At 47.3% G+C, this 18,335-nt stretch overlaps 1 protein-coding gene across 2 annotated transcripts in view; it reads left to right on the plus strand.

Annotated features, from left to right (window-relative positions):
- The window catches only part of Znf827 (zinc finger protein 827), a 177,641-nt gene that overhangs the window by 25,278 nt on the left and 134,028 nt on the right, over window positions 1–18,335 (plus strand). For both annotated transcript variants that reach the window (XM_059264291.1, XM_059264292.1), the window contains exons 2-3: window positions 7,947–8,981; window positions 18,082–18,254. In XM_059264291.1, the coding sequence (XP_059120274.1) occupies window positions 7,947–8,981; window positions 18,082–18,254 (1,208 nt within the window). The remainder of the gene's footprint in view (window positions 1–7,946; window positions 8,982–18,081; window positions 18,255–18,335) is intronic.

Raw genomic sequence — 18,335 nt, forward strand, 5'->3', positions numbered from 1 at the left:
TTGGAAATGATCTCACAGATATGCAGGTCATATAGGGCCTCAAGGTCTGGGAGTGTACCCTGAGGAACACAAGAAGCCATGGAGACTTTGAGGGTAGAGTGCTGGGATGTGACATATCCTTGAAAGCTTTAGTCTGCCTGCTAGTTGAGACTCACAACCAGAACAAAAGTGCTTCTGTGGCCCCGGCGAGGAGTGGCGGTGATGTGCACTGAGGTGGTTTGGCAGAAACGGAAAGACTGCTGGGATACAGCTGCGTGTGGAAGACAGAACCAACAGAGCCTGTGAGTGAGTGAGGTGTGTGGTGTGAGCAGTGAAGGGCAGCAGGAAGGTTTGTGGGGCCTCTGAGCCGTTGTGTGGGAGAGACGGGGAGGTGGCCGTTTATGCTGACTTGGGCGTTTTGACGGAGGAGCTGGCTGATTCCTGGGCTGTCGAACGATGTGCCCAGGCCCTTTATCCGAGAATGTGGAAGCCGGCTTTACTAACTGGGTTGGAATTCCTTCCACAGACAAGGCGCGATGTGTTCATCATCATTACCTCTTTCCACCAAGGGAATTTACGTCGCACTTCACAGGCAGTGCTGTGGGTACTTACTGGTGTGGCCCAGGGTCCCCTCTGCAGTCTCAGGTGTGGGCTCTTCTTCCAGGTTGCCTCTCGGCTGAACTGGTGACAGGAATCTGGTTGTCTCTCTCACCTTGGCAGATTTTAGTTTTCCTCTTGGCCTGGCTGACAGCTGTCGGGTGCCCTTGGCACCTGCAATCCCCGAGCTTTGTCCTGGGAACTGGTGGGGGCTCTATCACAGAAAACTCCAGGGCGGGAAAACCTCCAAGGGTTCCTCCTTTCAGGCCAGCTTGGTGTGGGGGAATATCCTGAGGCTTTCAGGCCACAAAGGGATAGTTTAGACTTTGGCAGACAAAGCCAGCCCAACTGCAGATGTGTTTTGTGTTCACATCATAAAACTGGTGGAGAGCAGCTCTGGATGCTGCAGAAGAAACTTATTAACCGGCATGGAGTGGCTGGGTGGCTTTTGTCTTCTTGGCACCTCTTCCCTGGCCTTTCTTCTGTGACCCACATTGAGCCCACTAGATCCCGCCCTCTGGCTTCAGTGATAGGCCTAGGGAGAAGAGACGACCGCCAGCAGGCCAATCAGAGAGAGAAAGACCTTTTACTAGTGGATCCTTAGAGTGAAAATCCAGACAGCCTGCAGCCAGGTTTTTAGCCTCTTGGGGAAAGTGTCCCGAGAAGAAGCATGTAAAGACTATTGAGAACTCGCTCTGATGGTGCTTGCAAAAACCTACCAGATCGCAGACCCACTGTGGCCCTGCTGTGCGTGGTACCATCCTCCATGTGGAAAGGGCTCTTGCTCTGTCGTCCTGCTACCTGATTGTGGTTCACCACCACCAGAGCAGCTAACTTCTACCATCTGTCATCAGTGGTGAGGTGTCTTAAGCTAGTGGGCGTGAGGTGATCAGCGGTGCCGCCTAGCTTTGGTGGATCAGTGGGTAGTATAGTTTTCAAATGGGAAGAATGCAGACTCTAGACATTTTCTCCCCTTCAAGTTCATCTGTCCAACACATACAACAACCTGCAAATTAGCCTTCTTCACAAAAGAGATGAATTTAGTTTGGTTGTTTGCAGAGGCACAGGCCTATGTGTGGAAGATTTCCCAACATCTGGTACAATTTCCAAAGCTGCCTATACCATTGAAACAACTGCTCCCTCTTACCACGCCACAGTGTTCGAGGGCTCCCAGTGTTGGTGGCAGCCTGTGACTTGAATACCTGTGCAGTCCTTGCTCTGCTGTGGTCTACAAACTAACTGTAGGGCTCAACTTTGGGGCATGAATTCTGAGACCATTCCCTAATATCTTTGTTGGGTTAAATCACTCTAGGGGTCTGCTGTTTGTAGAGTGCCCCCAGATCTTAGCCTGCATGAGCCCCGGTTACATCCTCAGCATCACAAACTGGAGTGACAAACATCTGTAATCCCAGTGCCTGAACAGTGGAGGCAGGAGGAGGTCATTCTTGGCTACACCGCAAGTGTTCTACTTTCACTTCTGTGATAATACCTGACCAAAACCAGCTCATGATCCCAGGTCACAGTCCATCACTGCAGGGATGTCACAGTGCAGGAGCTTGAAGCAGCTGTCAGTCACATTCACAGTCAAGATCAGAGAGAATGAATTAAGACACTCAGGCTTACTTGCGTTCAGCGTGGCTCACATACAGTTCTGACCTTGTGCCTAGGGAATGGTGTTGCTCATAGTGAGTTGGTTCTCCCGTATCAATTAACTTGATTAAAACAAGCCCCATAGACATGCCCACAGACCAATTTGTGTAGACAAACTCTGAGAGTCTCTTCACAGGCGATGCATTGAGACTCCCTTCACAGGCAATTCTAGGTTGTATCTAGTGGACAAATAAATCTAGCCACAGTGAATCTGAGGTCAACCTGGAATATCCGAGAGCCTGTCTCAGACAAACAAACAAACACCAAATAAAAACTCCCAACTATCAGCATTTAGCATTGGTTTTGCCAATAGCTTTTGTAGTACAGATCCTTCGACTTTACACATCACTTTTGTATAATGTTTCATGTAGAAACTGGCTATTTGATTTGCAGCAAGTATTACAGGTACAGTTGATAATGGTAACAGAGACAGGCAACCTTGAAAGGCAGGTCTAGATATTTACCTCAGATGTATATTAAGTAGGGAGGGACTGGGATGATCTTTATAGGGAAATGAGCTATTTGGTAGGTAACAGGTGAACATACCCGTGGGGGGGGTTAAGAGACCTTCACTATTGACCCAAATCAAACTCTAATAGTCCTAAGAGGCTGGCGGATCCGTGTGTGTATCACTGGTAGGAATGGTATGTAGGTAGCTTGAGAAACGAGGCTCACAGGTTTCACCCTAACTCAAAAGTCTGGAAATTAATAGGCGTTTTGTATATATTGTTTGTCCATCTGCTCCCCATCTTTCTAAATGAGGATGTCCTGAGTTGAATGTCAGCCCAGTTAAATGCATCTAATGAAAACTTTCCAACTTGGAGAAGGTGAGGTGCAGAGGCATTCTCTTCGGAGAGAGCAGAAGAGTCTGGATATCAGCTTACCCGATTGCTGCTCAAGAACTGAATTATAAATAAATGTGCTGGGTGGTGGGAGTTTGTTTTGTGCTACTCAAAGAAGAAATATTCACAATGTAGAAACAAATGTATTCGATGCATTTTTCACTTGGTTATTGCATTATTTTTATTCTTAATTCTTTGGCATTCTGATTTTTCATTGCACTCAATGTGAAAACGGATGGGAGCCCACAGACAAAATAATGAATTCTTTAACATGCTCGCACACACACATGCACATGCACACTCATGTGTACCCGCATACTGTTGTATAAAACTGGCAAGAAACAGTGCAAACCTGACAGTCTAGACAGAGATTGTTGGAGGAATAACAATGCAGACAACTCCTTTTTCTTCTTTAGAGGTTAAAAATAATGTGTTTACTAGAGTTATTTGCATTGGCCATTTAGAGGCTTCCCCAGGATGCCTTGGTTAAGAAAGCTGTGAAAGCCGCAGGAAGCCTTGCCAGGACCTTGTGCTGCTCTGCGATTTCCTAGGCTGATTTCATGCTGGTTGATGGACAAGAAGATGGAGGTGTCTTGCTGCCGGGGCTTCTCGGATTCCAAGAAGTGAAAGTCAGGAATTGCGTGTCCTGCACTGGGCGGCATCCAGCAGGTCCTCTTCTAAACTTCACAGTGGCACAGTGTGACGTGCCTACCAGTGGGATTCTTTCCTCGTGATGCACAGGGACAGCAGCTGCCTGTAGCTGGACCAGTACAGTCTCCATGAAACCTTGCTTCACAGTACTCAATGTGAAAATAGAGGGGAACCCACAGACATAATAGTAAATACTAATGAATAATTTACATTTGTGGGGAAAACCCCCCACAGTCTTATAGACAGAAAGTGCATTTTGATCTTCCTCAACCTCTTTACCTTGCTTATCTGAACTTACTTTTCTAAAGGCCTCCTGTACTTTTGATTTGATCTCGGGGACATCAGCATAATTTTAGCTGTGTTTCTTCTCAACTGTCTGCTCTTTCTCTTTTGGGGGAATGTGTTCAAATTCTCTGGTTGGTTGAAGAGTCTAGACTTCAGAAATGTCACCATCAGGGAGGTGATTGTGTGATTGTGTGCTCAGAGTTCTCTGGGGGAGCAGAACCAACAGGATGGTTGTGTATCACAAGGGTAACTCGTTAGACTGCCTTACATGATGCTTCTGGGTAGTTCAGCAATGGCTGTCTTCATGCTGAAGAGGCTGAGGATCCAGTAGCTGATCAAGTGCACGAGGCTGGATACCTCCACAGTCCCAGTGTGGCACTGAAGTCATGGAGGATGCTGGGCGCATGGAGTATCATGGGTCTGTGGTCCAGACTAACAGGCCGAAGAAGCTAGGGTGCATCTCCGGTCAACAATGGCAGCAACAGTAACAAGGCTGATTCAGTCATTAGCAAGGGTGAAGGCAGGCAGCAAAATCAGCCCGCTTCCCCTCAGACCTCTTTGGTGGTCCCCTAAATGCCGGTGTGTTTCTCAAGCCTCCAATCCTCCATCCTTAGCAGATGTAATCACGGAGATCCATGTTCCTCTGAACTATCCAAAAACTAAGATACACAGTTTGTATTAATATTAATCACTGTGAGGGTTAATCTTTGTCATTAATTTGGTTGGATCTGGAATTAATTAAGGAGATACACCTCTGAGGGGAGTCTGGGGGGATATTTCCTGGAAGAACTGACTGACAAGAAAGGGGATAGTAAAGGGTCCTCTACCCAGCACGATCACCTCCAAATAGGGGCCCCTTGCTGATTTCTGATTCAAGCGATGAAGAGGTGCCGGGGGTGTCAGTGGGGGCAGCCAGCTTCTCAGAATGTCCTGCAGACCCATCCGGGAGGCCCCTGGGCAGGCTCCCTGGTTAGCAGAGAAGCCCTGGGCCAGGTGTCCAGACATCTGGGTCCTTGGTTCTGCTGTCAGCAGTAGGAAGGAAGCCGTATGGAGTTGAGGTGACTGGTTAGCGTATTTCATCGTCTCAGTAAAATGACGAGATTGGACACCGTCCATAACTTTTCAGGGTCTCAAAATCCTCATTTCATAGATCTTCTTAGTTGACTCTTTTTTTTTTTTTTTTTTCCCGAGACAGGGTTTCTCTGTGTAGCTTTGCGCCTTTCCTGGAACTCACTCTGTAGCCCAGGCTGGCCTTGAACTCACAGAGATCCACCTGGCTCTGCCTCCCGAGTGCTGGGGTTAAAGGCGTGCGCCACCACCGCCTGGCCTTAGTTGACTGGCTTAGGACCAGTCTTGACTATCTGGTGCTCCACAAGTATGAGAATAGAACCCCAGAGCACTTTATTTTGGATTGTGCATTTTTCTGTTCACTTATGTAATATGCATATGTACATGTATCATGTAATATGTATAATGACCAAGAAGAGTCAGCTGATTTTTACTGTAATGATTCTTAAAACTTTCGACCTTTTCTAGTGTTTATGGTAGCGCTCCCATGTGATTTTTTTTTTAAGGGTGAGGTATTTAATCTAAAATCAAGGCAGGTCATTTGCAAAAGACACCTAAAGTTAGCCTCATTGTTGGGGTTGATGCTGACTGCTCAAGGTTTGGTAAAGAGCACCCGACTCCTGGAAGCCTGGGGAAATGAGAGTTTCAGGACAGACAGAAACGGTACAAATCAACTGAGAAAAGGCAAATCTGGCCAACGGCGGGGAACCAGACCGGTTTTAACTGAGGAAATTCAGTTTTAGCAAATTTTTTTAAAGCAAATTTCATTTGATGTTTTACATTTTCTTGATGAATTTATAAAGGACCTGGGGAAGGAGTTGCAGAGCTTTTCCCTCGTGAGAGAATTGGTCATTTGTGGCAGCTCTTCTCTGAACACATGGGCAGTTCAGTGTGTTTGCTTGGACTTCCTTGTGTGGTTCCAGTTCTGAAAACAAACAGCGTGCGTGCGTGCGTGTGTGCGTGCATGCGTGCATGCATGCATGCGTGCGTGCGTGCGAGGGTGTCATAGGTAAGCACAGTCTCCAAACACTGGCGGAACTCTGCTGGGGACCAGGCACCCTGCTAGGCTCAAAGTGGGGTGTTAGGTGAGGGAACACAGTCCTGCCCCAAAAGAGCACCCTTTTAAAGGGGAAGCTATTTAGTGTCAACAGACACTAAAATACCGTGGAATCTGAGCGCCAGCTGTCACCTGAAGGGAACCACTTCACCCCGCCCTGTGCTCCAGTCCCTGAGGCGGGCTGCTGCTTCACACATAACACCTGCAGTTCCTTCCCACGAGGCAGCCAGAGTGATCAGCCCTGTGAGGCCTGCGCCCCCGCCCTCCAGGGGCTTCCAGTTTTGCTAGCTTCAGTGTGCAGCACGTTACTGATCTGCATATGACATCCTTACTCATTTGCAAAGGTGCTCTAAGCAGACACTGCCCCTTGGAGCTTCCATCTGGGCTGCACACCCCAGCACGCATGCTCCGTGCTGGCCCCTCTTGGGAAGCTTCGGTGAAGAACGCTGTGTTGCAGAGTCACAGTGCTTCTCCCCTCTGCGTGCTGGGATCGCTCTCCTCCCCGTCTCTTTTATGTCTTTGCTCAAAGGTTACCATCTCAGTGAGGGACTCTGTGACCTTGTCTAAAATTGCAGCTTCCCTCCTATCAGTGGCCTGTGATCCTCCTTGTCATATTCTAAGATTTCCCCATTGCGTTTCCCACCCTCCTGCCCACAGCACCATCTACAAAGAGAAAGCTTCAAGAAGGCAGGGTCATTATTTTGTTATTTGTTGTTCCATTTAGTACAATCTAGAATACTGTCCGGCACACGCTAAGCATGCTGTAATTATTTGTTGAGGGAGTAAGTAGGAAGGAGGGACCAATTCTGTGGGACAGTTGGGGGGAAAGAACCTTTGGAGCTCGGCTTGAAGGATGATGGGTAGACTTTGACCACGTGTTTTTCTGGGAAAGGGCCTTCCAGACAGACGGATGCCACAAAGGTGAAAACGTGGTGGTACTCACTAGCACTCGTGGAATGTGAAGTTCCACCTGATGGGTGTGTGTGGGAGGACCACAGCAGTGGTGGATCGGTGTGTGAATGGAGAGGAAGTGGTTCCTGAGAACTCAGAGTGGCTTAAAGGAACAGGTTCCTAGTCACTAACTACCCTTAAGTCACGGCAGGAAAGCGGCTGGTAGAAGTCAGAGCACTGGGACACAAGTGACATCAGAACCTGGCGCTCTCGAGAAGTCACTAATGCAAACAGAATTTGCTAATGAGATCTGATTTTTATGGAGCACTTTTCTGTTTTCAAAACATGGTCACATGCTTATTGGAACTTAAGCGTAACAACTGACCGAGAGAGTGTGGCAGGTAGTGTTTACATGTTCAGAGGAGTCTTATGAAAAACTGAATTGCATCTTATACTGGAGAAAATGGAGCCTCAAACCACCGAGGTGATCTCCCTGAGGTCACTGGGCTAAGACGGGGGGTGCAGGGTTGGGGGTAGGAGGTGGGGGGATGGGAGGTGAGGGGACGGGAGGTGGGGGGCAGCTTCCTGGCCCTGCAGGCTGCTCTCCAGTGCCGACACCATCCAAAGGGTAACTGCTTGGTGCTTGGAAGCCTTTGGGCTTCTCTTGTTGTCCCAATCATGGAAAGGAGTGGGGTTTTCATCTAGCCACTTCTTCGCTGGTTGTGTTTTTCCTCTTCTCTTTGTCTAGTTCAGCTCGTACCGAATCACCGCTGGAAAGACAGACTGCTGGTGTTTCTGTCTTTGCCTGTTTAGCTCTTGGCATTGCTGGCTTTTGTATGGTCCTCGGGTGGAAGGGAAGAGCGTGCATGTCACCACCCCCCTTGAGTGTCTCTTTGGGAGTAACCTGGTCTTCTTGATTCCCCCAGATGTTAGTAGGCAGGACGAGGCCGAGGGAGAGTTCAGCGAAGGAGAACACTGGTATGGGAACTCCTCAGAGACTCCGTCAGAAGCATCCTATGGGGAAGTCCAGGAGAACTATAAACTGTCCCTGGAGGACCGGACCCAAGAGCAGTCCACATCCCCCGACACCTCCCTGGGCAGCGCTACCCCCAGCAGCCACACGCTGGAGCTGGTGGCACTCGATGGTGAGGTCCTTCGAGACGCGCTGCAGTGTCAAGACCATCTTTCGCCTGGAGTGTCTTCTGTGTGTGACGATGACCCACCTAGTTCCAATAAACCTCTGAGCAGCAACTTGCGGCGGCTGCTGGAGGCCGGGTCCCTTAAACTCGATGCCACGGCCAATGGCAGGGTGGAGTCCCCTGTGAATGTTGGCCCCAGTTTGTCATTTTCCCCGCCCTCCCACCATGCCCAGCAACTCAGTGTCCTGGCCAGGAAGCTGGCAGAGAAGCAGGATCAGAACGACCAATACTCCCCAAGTAACCGTTTCATATGGAATCAAGGTAAGTGGTTGCCAAACTCAACCACCACCTGTGGCCTGTCCCCAGATTCGGCCATCCTCAAACTGAAAGCTGCAGCCAACGCTGTTCTGCAGGACAAGTCCCTGTCCCGGACAGAGGAGAGTCTGAGGTTTGAGCCCTTCTCCTCCCCGTTCAGCTCCCAGTCCGCCAGCTCCACTTTGGCAGCTTTGTCTAAGAAAGTGAGTGAGAGAAGCCTGACCCCGGGTCAGGAGCACCCACCTCCAGCCAGCTCTTTCCTGTCACTGGCCTCCATGACCTCCTCTGCAGCCCTTCTGAAAGAAGTGGCCGCCAGGGCCGCGGGTAGCCTCCTGGCTGAGAAGTCATCCTTACTGCCCGACGACCCTCTACCACTGCCGCCTTCTGAGAAGAAGCCAGAAAAAGTCACCCCACCACCACCACCTCCTCCGCCCGCACAGCCTCAATCCTTGGAATTATTGTTACTTCCAGTTTCCAAGGGCAGAGTCTCCAAGCCCTCCAGTTCAGGTATGGAATCTTGTTCAGCCATGGTGCAGGTCGCTGTGACTGTAAACTTCCCCCAGGTCTTCCTGTTTGCCTTTTCAGTGGGACTCCCCATCCAAGACGAGGTAGAATCAAAAGGCAAGAACACAACCAAATACTTAAAATGGACAGCATAATAGTCTTTCGTGTGCGCGCTACACAAAGCCTTCACAAATAGCGGTGGTTTTTGAAAAGTAATGAATAATCTTAGCGACGTGCAGAACTCCCTCTCTTTCATGCACCCCACCCCCACCCCTTTCCAAGTTCAGACTGGGTCCATACCAGATACATTTAATGGGGGAGATCAAAGCGTCTCTGTCCGAGTGCAGGGTGTCCGTGAACACAGACGGGGGAAACGCTGCTTTTGAAATAGTGGACAAGGGGAAGCCCTGCTGCCTCTGTCACAAATGGACTTTTGTCTAGTCAGTGACTGCCCTGCCCTAGTTGATCATAGCACAGACCTGTATGTTAGTATTTTTATTACATTTCTGTGGAACTTAAGCTTTGTTCACCTATAAATTCTTGTCAAACAGAATGCAAGACTTTCTTGCACATGCTTCATTTTGACCAAATCCATTCAGATATGAAGGACTGTGCGTGTGGCAGTGCCAGATGGTCTTTCCCAGGACAGCACTATCCCAGAGAGCCCTGGCACTCACAGCCAGATCCTCTGAGGGAGAGGGTTAGTCACTAGCATCCACCATGGCTATCCATTTCATGAGCTGGTTTGCTTCATAACTGCGTTTGTGATAAACTCCTGTTCCTGGGATGGGGTGATTTCAGATGTTTCTTAAGGATGTCCCGCAAAATGGGAGCGGCGAGTAACCATGTCCTCCTCACTATCCAGATAGCCATTGTGTGTGTCTTGGCATCTGTCAATCATTTGCAGCCGCGTTGATGAAGTGTGCTCGTGATGGCAGACCCTCAGTGATCAGAGTTTACATCCTGGTCCACATGATGGTATACATGATGCATGGCCATCTAAGTTATCCAATGAGCTGCGTGCCATAATTGTAATCACTTTTAAACCTATGTGGGGTCAGCAGCTTGGCTCTGTAAACAAAGGTGCCTGCCACCAACCCATCCACCTGAGTTTGATCTCTGGAACCCTCTGGAATGATGGAGGTAGAACACAACTCCTGACTGTTGCCATCTGACCTCCATGCACATAGCATACGTATGTCACACACATACATGCATGCGTGCACACACACACACACACACACACACACACACACACACACACACACCCCAATAAGTATAAAACAAATAATGGCAACAACAACAACAAACTTCCGTAAATGAGTTAGGCATGGTGACCTGTCAGTCCAGCGTTCCAAAGGATCGAAGGTTTGAGACCAGGCTGGACTCATAGTAAGACCCTGTCTACAAACAAACAAACAGAAAAACACGCTGAACAGCAGAACAGACTGAGGAAGATGGATGACTGGGACTCTGACTCAAGCGGGGCAAATGGTTCACTCCTGAGTTTCTGACCTGTCCTTAGAGTAACCAAAATGCTTATTATGCATTCTGAGTTTCGCTTCTCCCAACTCCTCACCTTCCTCATGATGAAAAGGACCAAAATGAGGAAGAGAAAAGGGGGCTGGGTAATCCCCATAGGATAAGTCACCTCCGACTCAGAGTCATTTAGTTTAGGGAGCTAAGACTGTATGTAAAATGCAGTTGCATTAATAGTCTCCTTTCTGTCGAGGCAGTCGGTTTCTGAGTGATGTTTATATTGTACATCAGTCTGGGCATCAGTTACTTGGAGAAGCTTCTCTACCTTGAGGAGTGAAAGGTAGTTAGTTGACTGGGCTTGGAAAGGATGACTGATAAGGCCAGTTTCCCGGAGGCACACTGTAGTCCCTTCATTATTTTACAGTGGTCTTAGCTACAAAAGGCAAGAACTGAAAGAGAAGTCAGGAGCATCCAGTGCAAATGGAGTTTTTGTTTGGCCGTAGGATTCTCCGAGGAGAGAGACGTGCTCCCCTTGCAGGTTAGATGTGCCTGGCCTTGCCAGCATCTCTGTGGGCCTTTTGCTAGAATTTAGTGAGGGAGACCTGTAAGAGATATTTACTGTTTCAATCATTGAAGCCTCAGACGATACATGGGAGAAGAAGAGGCAGAAGAATCGGAAGTTCAAGGTCATCCTTGGCTACATAATGAGTTTGAGGTTAGCCTCAGGGGAAAATAAAGAAAAACTGCCCCAAACAAACAAATACCACCCACCTTTCAGCTCTGCAAAGAGACCACAAAATCACCCACCACCCTGATTTCAAGAAGGATTTTTTTTTTTAAGCTGTTTCTCAAAATGTTACTAAAAGGGCACATAAAGTTGTCTCGGGAGTTCCAAAGAGCTGTGAGCTAGGGACGCTGATCCTGTCTCGAGTAATTTAGACACCAGACATTGCTTTGGCCTTCTTTAGGTCAAGGGAGTCCAGATCATGAAAAAATAGTGTCTTTTAGGTCTGGCTTTCTTCTTTTTTGAGCAGGATTCTGTTGTTGCCAGGTCCTTGAGAGTCCAGCACTCGGTAGCCTTTCCGCCCCTCCGGAGAGATGTGATACTCGAGCGGGAGGCTTCTTTCATGTGACCTGCGCCCCCAGCACATGCTACACGGCTCCTCTGAAAAGGGACACGCTAGAGGGAAGATGATGTCCGTTTGCTATACAGATAAATGTCACACATTGACTCAATTCTCTTTGAAGTCACTGTTCTCTGGCAGCTCAGAATAAAGTGAATGGTTTTGATTTTCAAGACAAAATTTCTTATAGAAAGCCAAGGGCAGTCCCAGGATGCCAGGCTTCTGCTTAAAGAAATAGCAGGTAGCATTTCAGAGAGAGGGTCTCCAAAACATCATCTTGTACTGACTAAAATTTACATAGACTTCAAAGCAACCTGGCCCCAAGAAGCTGATGGCTAAGGCTCTTTGCAGGGTCAACCCATAAGGATTTTCTGGGCTGCTCTTTCCTTTAGTCTTTATTGGGGTGTTATTAAAATTATTGCAGATGCTTACAAAGTCCAAAGGAGCAGATGACCTCTCCCTACTCTCCCATTAGATCCAGTTGTCACAGCCTCAATCCAGAATGATTTTACATGTACAGACTTGCCTAGGAAACTCGATTTTTAACGAGAATCAAACCTGTTGCTGATCTCAAATGTTTTCAGAGAGATTTAAATGTAGCGTGACTATAGATCTCAGACTTCTGTCTTAGTTGTATTCAATGCTTGTTAAGACATGAATTGATAATGTCACATCCATAACAGTCTTGTTAGCTATTACTATCTCCACCCCACCTCTTGTCCACTGAAATGGCATTTGAGAGACATGCCCAAGAAACTTCATTTCAAGATTTAAAGTCTGGGCTGGGAGTATAGCAGGGTTGGTAGAGTGCTTAACTACACACATGAAGCCTGAGGTTTGATCCCCAGCACCACATTAACTGGGCGTGGTGGGCTTGGTGGTACATAACTGTAAAGCCAGAACTCCAGAGGTGGAAGCAGGAGGGTCAGAAGTTCTAAGTCTCCTGCAGCTGTATAACAAGTCTGCAGGAAGCTGGAGCTACCAGAGACCCTGTCTCACAAATCAACCTCAAGCAAACAAAAAGATTTTTAAAAATCTATATATTGTTAGAAAGGAAGGTTCATCACACACACATATGTACCAGTCAAGTTCATAGGTCTGAAGTGTTGGTGATACTGTAAGGTGCGTGGGTTATGTACCTCCAGGGAGTCTCCTGGCATCTACAAGCACCATTTCTGTGCATGGTAAGTGCTGTGTGCACATTTGCCCAATTGCAAATTATCTTGACTGCCAACACATTGTAGCATAGGATCTAACCAGAAGTGTTTAATTTCAAAGCCTACAAAAACTTGAATTTGTTTTACTAATACCTGAAATAATAAAACCTTCCATGATATATTATTGTTGTTACTATTATTTAGCTCTGTGAAGTTCTGTTTTTATTGCTTTGTGGATTGATATGTTGTCAATAGGGCAAACCGGAAATGAAGAGATGGGCTCTGATCTCAGCCCTGTCTCTGGACAGCTGGACTTCAAGCTCCCCCCTGCCCAGTTCTGTTTCATTATTTACAAACGAAGATGTTTGGCATTGTCCTAGGATCCTTCCTTTGCTGTTGTCACATCCCTTGTGTTTACTTACTGCTAATTTCCTAACTCTATCCACTAACTCTCAAACAAGCCTTCTTCTTCTCCCTCTTCTTTTCATTTAAATACCTGTCTTCTTTCCTTTCAAAGCTTCCTGTCAAATCTCCAGTAAGAACGTCTCTGCTCTGTGCAAAACCTGTTCGTTATGATAGTTCAGTGTGTATCATTGGACTTTACCAGTGATGCGGTTTCATACGAGCTGCCCTGAGTTTGCTTTTGGAAGCAGCTGAGCTGAGGTGTGAACGCATGAGCACGTATCTGCGGGTCCATCCATTCATCCAGGACCGTTTCTGGGCACACCATGTGAGAGTTGTACACTGTGGCTCCATGCTGGCCCCATCAGGGCTTACCTGCAGCCTGCCTCGTTTCTCCCTTCTGTTCCCAGCACTCATTTATTCATTTCTCACCACGGTCACAGCTCAGCCCTTTTCACTTAGCTTCATCACAGTCCAGCACGATTACTCAGTCATGTGTGGAAGCTGGCACCCTGAAGCTTTGTTAACACACAGGTAGGGTGCCCCAGCCACATCCCCGCTTCCGCCTCGTGCTGCTCCTTCCTCCTCCTCTTCCCCTTTCCATCCTTTTCCCCCTGTAGAGCTGTATTTAATCATCTAAAGCTTGTCTAGGTGAGCTGCACAGTGGGCTCCTGGTCCTTATTTCCTCAGGGCTCCAGCCGCCAGGTTCTGAGCTGTGTATTCGCAGCTGTTATTTGCATCTGCTCTGAGGGTGGGCTTTCTGCCTGGGAGGGTGTGTCTCTAGTCCGCCGTCCTTCCTCACAGTACAATCTACCACTACTAAGTTCTTCCATTGACTGAGGTTGCCTTCTAGCTCAGTTATTATTGTCTGTAAAGTGAGCATGTTTTCTCCAACGGAGCACATTAGCAGTTCTCTGTCCCACTGGGCCTATTAGCATCAGGTGGAATGTTGTTTTGTTTGCAATGATATATTTGAGGGGACTTGTTTACTAGGCAGTTGCTAACTAGGTAAAATCACGAACATTGCAGGCTTGGTGCTTCCAGAATATGTAGTTCATCCTGGGGAAGTGATTGTATTTCCCCAGGCTTTAAATCTGAGCAAAAGTTACAGAAAATAGTTTGGCATATGAAAGAAATTGCATTCTCCCTCCCCATCTCTTGTCATTAACAACATCGTGTACACATGGGATGTGTCCTAAAATATGAAATTTCTTCCTTGAATAAATAAAAATGCAAATGTCACCAGGAGCTGATAACTGGCACAGTCTGAAAATCTCTCAGTGCATTCTGGTGACTTTTTCATCTGGCTTCTGGCTTCCTTTCCTTCCACGATAGCTTCAAATTCCAAACGAGAGCTGGGGAGATGGCTCAGCTAAAGAGCTTGGCACACAAGCATGAGGACCTGAGTTCGATCCCCAGGGCCCACGTAAAGGTGTGTACCTTTGTAACGCCAGTGCCAGGCAGGCTAAGACAGGCAGATCTGAGAGTCAGTGCCCAGCCACTCTATTGACTGGGCTAGTCCAGGTTCAGGGAGAGACCTAGTCTCAACAAAATAAGGTGGAGAGTAGCTGGGGAAAACACCTGGCTTTGATATGTGGCCTCCGCAAGCACACTCACACAGGACTGCACACACACACACACACACACACACACACACACACAGATACACAGATACATACAATTCCAAATAGTTATGAGTGTAGTTGTTTTTCAGTCGGTGTCTTCTCATTATTATATTTTTCCCTAGTCTATCCAAGAACACCTAATTTGTACACGATTCATGTGTATTTTGGTACTAATTAAAACTAAGGCAGCATAGTTTCAAGATAAAGTAAGTGGATTTATATGCAGTACTAATATGCAGGGTTTATTATATTTATGCATTATTTATTTATGGGATCAACTGAGTTTCTACATGCCAAGGCTACTTAATGGATGGTCCCAAAAGATTCTGGAGTAAGGAAACGTGTTGCATGCAGTACACTTGAAACTACCGAATTAAGGTGGTGACTGACACCAGAGGAGCTGTTGGTCACGTAGGCAGGACAAGGTGCTGTGGAATCTGCACCGGGCAGTGTTCTTGGTGCCTTCCTCTGGGGTGCCATGAAGTCGCTGGCCTGTAGGGGAGGGCTCAGCTCGTCTTTCCTTCCTCTGCTCTTCCTCTGTGAAATTAGTTTCTGGTTTCAATGGTGGGAAACACTCCCGTAAGGTAGGGACCTGTCATAGCCTGTTTGTGCATGTCCTGCATAGTTCTCTGCTGTTCTTCTGACCCAGAATAGATGTCATTATCATCATTTTCTCTCTCCATTGTATGACAACAACCTCACCTAGAGGCCTGGTGCAGGCCTTTCTCAACCATCTGTTGTTCCATATGCAGGCTTTGGGGACCAAGATATCAGTATGGTGGAAACAGTGATGGAGAGGAAAGGTGATGAGAAATTGAGGGTGGGATGAGATCAGCCTAGAGGGTCAACACAGACCAAGGGAAGCTCTGGGCTTGCATGAGGGAGTGAGAGGGGCCTGTCCGAGGTGTTTTTCTTAGAGTTGGAGCAACACCCAGTGTCCACACCTGTTGCCAATCAGCACAGCAGAAGTTGACTGTCCAGTGTTGAAGGCATATTTTCAGTTAGAGGATGCTGTTTCTAGCTTCTTGGTTAAGCCAACCAGTGTCACTTATACCTGTATGAGTAAAATTGCATTTTTTGGATCTCCTAACCTTATTTCAGAGCCTTTCTGGTTCCATCCGTTTTAAGTGGCTCTTGGCATGTAGAAACAGAGTTGACTCAATGAATAAATAATGAGATTATCTTAAAGTATGCACTTGGGAATGTTTCCTTTGAAAATCACAGAAGTAATGTTTGTATTTAAAGGTTCAAATAGTACAGAATGATGGGAAGGGAACACATGCGTTCCCCCACTCCATGCACCCCAGCTCCTTCCTCTTAGCTATGGTTCTACTGTTTTTGCTGTTTAGAGGTGTCTGGAGTGTGAGTCTAGAACATTCTCATGCAGTAAAAAGATATCAGGGTTTGTTCGTTGTTGCTAGCTTCATGTAATCATGCTCTTCTTCCCACCTCCCCATTTTCTTTCTTGCTCTAGCATTTCAAAGCAGAGAACACATCATATCTGTTTGCTTGTAAATACTCATAGATTTGTACCCACAGTTCCACTCTCCCACCCAGCAGAACCAACCGTTGCTGCAGGGTGTGAGAGAGCACATCTCTCTGATTCCTTTCTGATCTCAGAAACGTCTCTTCCCAGAGTTTAGTTTACACAGGATCCAAATAAGTTTCACACCTTCCATATTTTTGTTTATCCCTTTTTGTTTTCTTTTAAACCTTAATCCTTTCCCATTGTGTGTGTGTGTGTGTGTGTGTGTGTGTGTGTGTGTGTGTAAAAATGTGTGGGAGTGCATGTCAAGGCCAGAGGTCTCTGCTGCATGCTTTCTGATAATGCCATCCGTGAATTTTTGTCGTAAAAATGTAATCAGGCCTCAAACTAGAAGTTTATCAGAAATAGAAGTAATAATAATAATTTTAGAAAGCCGAAAATGCTATGGGGATGCCGTCAGTCCTAGAGCATGGGGGATTCCTCAGGACAAATGACCCAGTTTCTTTCAACATAAAAGGCAGTGAATGGAGGGGCCTCAGTCTGTAAAGTGCTTCCTCTGAAGCATGAGAACCCGAGTTGGGATCCCAGCACTCATGTAAAAGCCGGGCGTGGCAGTGCACACCTATAAATATATCTCATTGCTGGAAAAGCAGAGGTGGAGGACCCCTGCAGCTCACTGGCTAGTCAGCCAGGACAGCCAGTTTCAAATAAATAAAATAAAAACGGAAAGAAATTGGGGATGTATCTCAGTGGCAGAGGAGGCCTAGGTTCGATCCTAGGGACACACACACACACACACACACACACACACACACACACACACAGACACACAGATAGACACACATGCTCGTACACAGCAGACACACACAGACACATGCACACAAAGACAGGTAGACACATGTACACAGATAGATACACAGGCACACACACACACACACACCCCCTTTAACTGCACCCATTTTTACTTCTCATACCACCGAATTGTAGAGGTTAGTTGATGGGTCAGCAATTCTGCAGTAATGTCTGGACAGACGCTTCCTTGTGGGGTGGTGCAGGAGACGGGTCCGAGCTGCACTTAGAGGAAGCAGTGGGTTTGCTGGCTTCCCTGAAAACTGGAAGTGTTTGTCGGGCCTGGTGTATCCCTTCCTACAGTAGGTAGCCAGGCCCCGTACAGATCAGAGAAAGTCAGTACGCATTGTTAGGGGCAAGCAGAGGGACAGACACACAGAAGGGGATTAAAAAAAAGAAAAAAAAAAAAAAAAAACCCTGACCTGAGGACCCCCTGACGGCTAAATTGGCAGCCACCTCTGTCTGCAGGAGCCACAGCTGAACAAGTCAGCAGTGGGGAGCTGAGATTCGTCTCCACTGGAGACCAGTGTGTGAGGTTTCTGCTCGTTGTTTGGTTTTCTGTGTGGAACAGTACATTACTCTTGGTCCCATGTGATTGCCTTTATTTCTCACTCATTTCCAAGTGGGAATTCAGATATTGACTCAGGCTTCTCTGTCTATGGGTGTGTCTGGGGCCAGGCTCGGTTCCTCTTCAGATGTCCTGTCAGCACACAACAGCCTTTGGGAATGAGGCTGTCACAGGCAGGATGACCAGCAGTGGCCAGATGGAACCCAATGGAAGTGACTAGCTGAATGTGGGTTTCTTCCCAAAGAAAAGTGGCCTTAAAACTTTCCCCATGCTTATAATCTTAGAATTGCCAAAGCGGGTGGCATCAGTTGTTTGTGGTGCTTTTTAATATAGTGATCCATGCACATTACAGTCAGGTGCAATGTGCCTTTTTGTTTTCCTTAATGTTACCTTGTTTTCCTCCCTCTTCCAAGCCCCAGAAGAAGAGAGCGGGAAGCCTTTCCAGTGTCCAATATGTGGTTTGGTTATAAAAAGGAAGAGTTACTGGAAGCGGCATATGGTGATTCACACAGGTTTAAAAAGTCACCAGTGTCCGCTCTGTCCATTCCGGTGTGCTCGCAAGGACAATCTCAAATCCCACATGAAGGTAAGTCAGTTGTGGATGGGATGATGGGCCGCTTCTGTTACCCACTGCAGCAGGCTGCTTGGCCAACAGGGGGCACTGTGG

Source organism: Peromyscus eremicus, chromosome 5 (genome assembly GCF_949786415.1).
Source record: "Peromyscus eremicus chromosome 5, PerEre_H2_v1, whole genome shotgun sequence".
NCBI lineage: Eukaryota > Metazoa > Chordata > Mammalia > Rodentia > Cricetidae > Peromyscus > Peromyscus eremicus.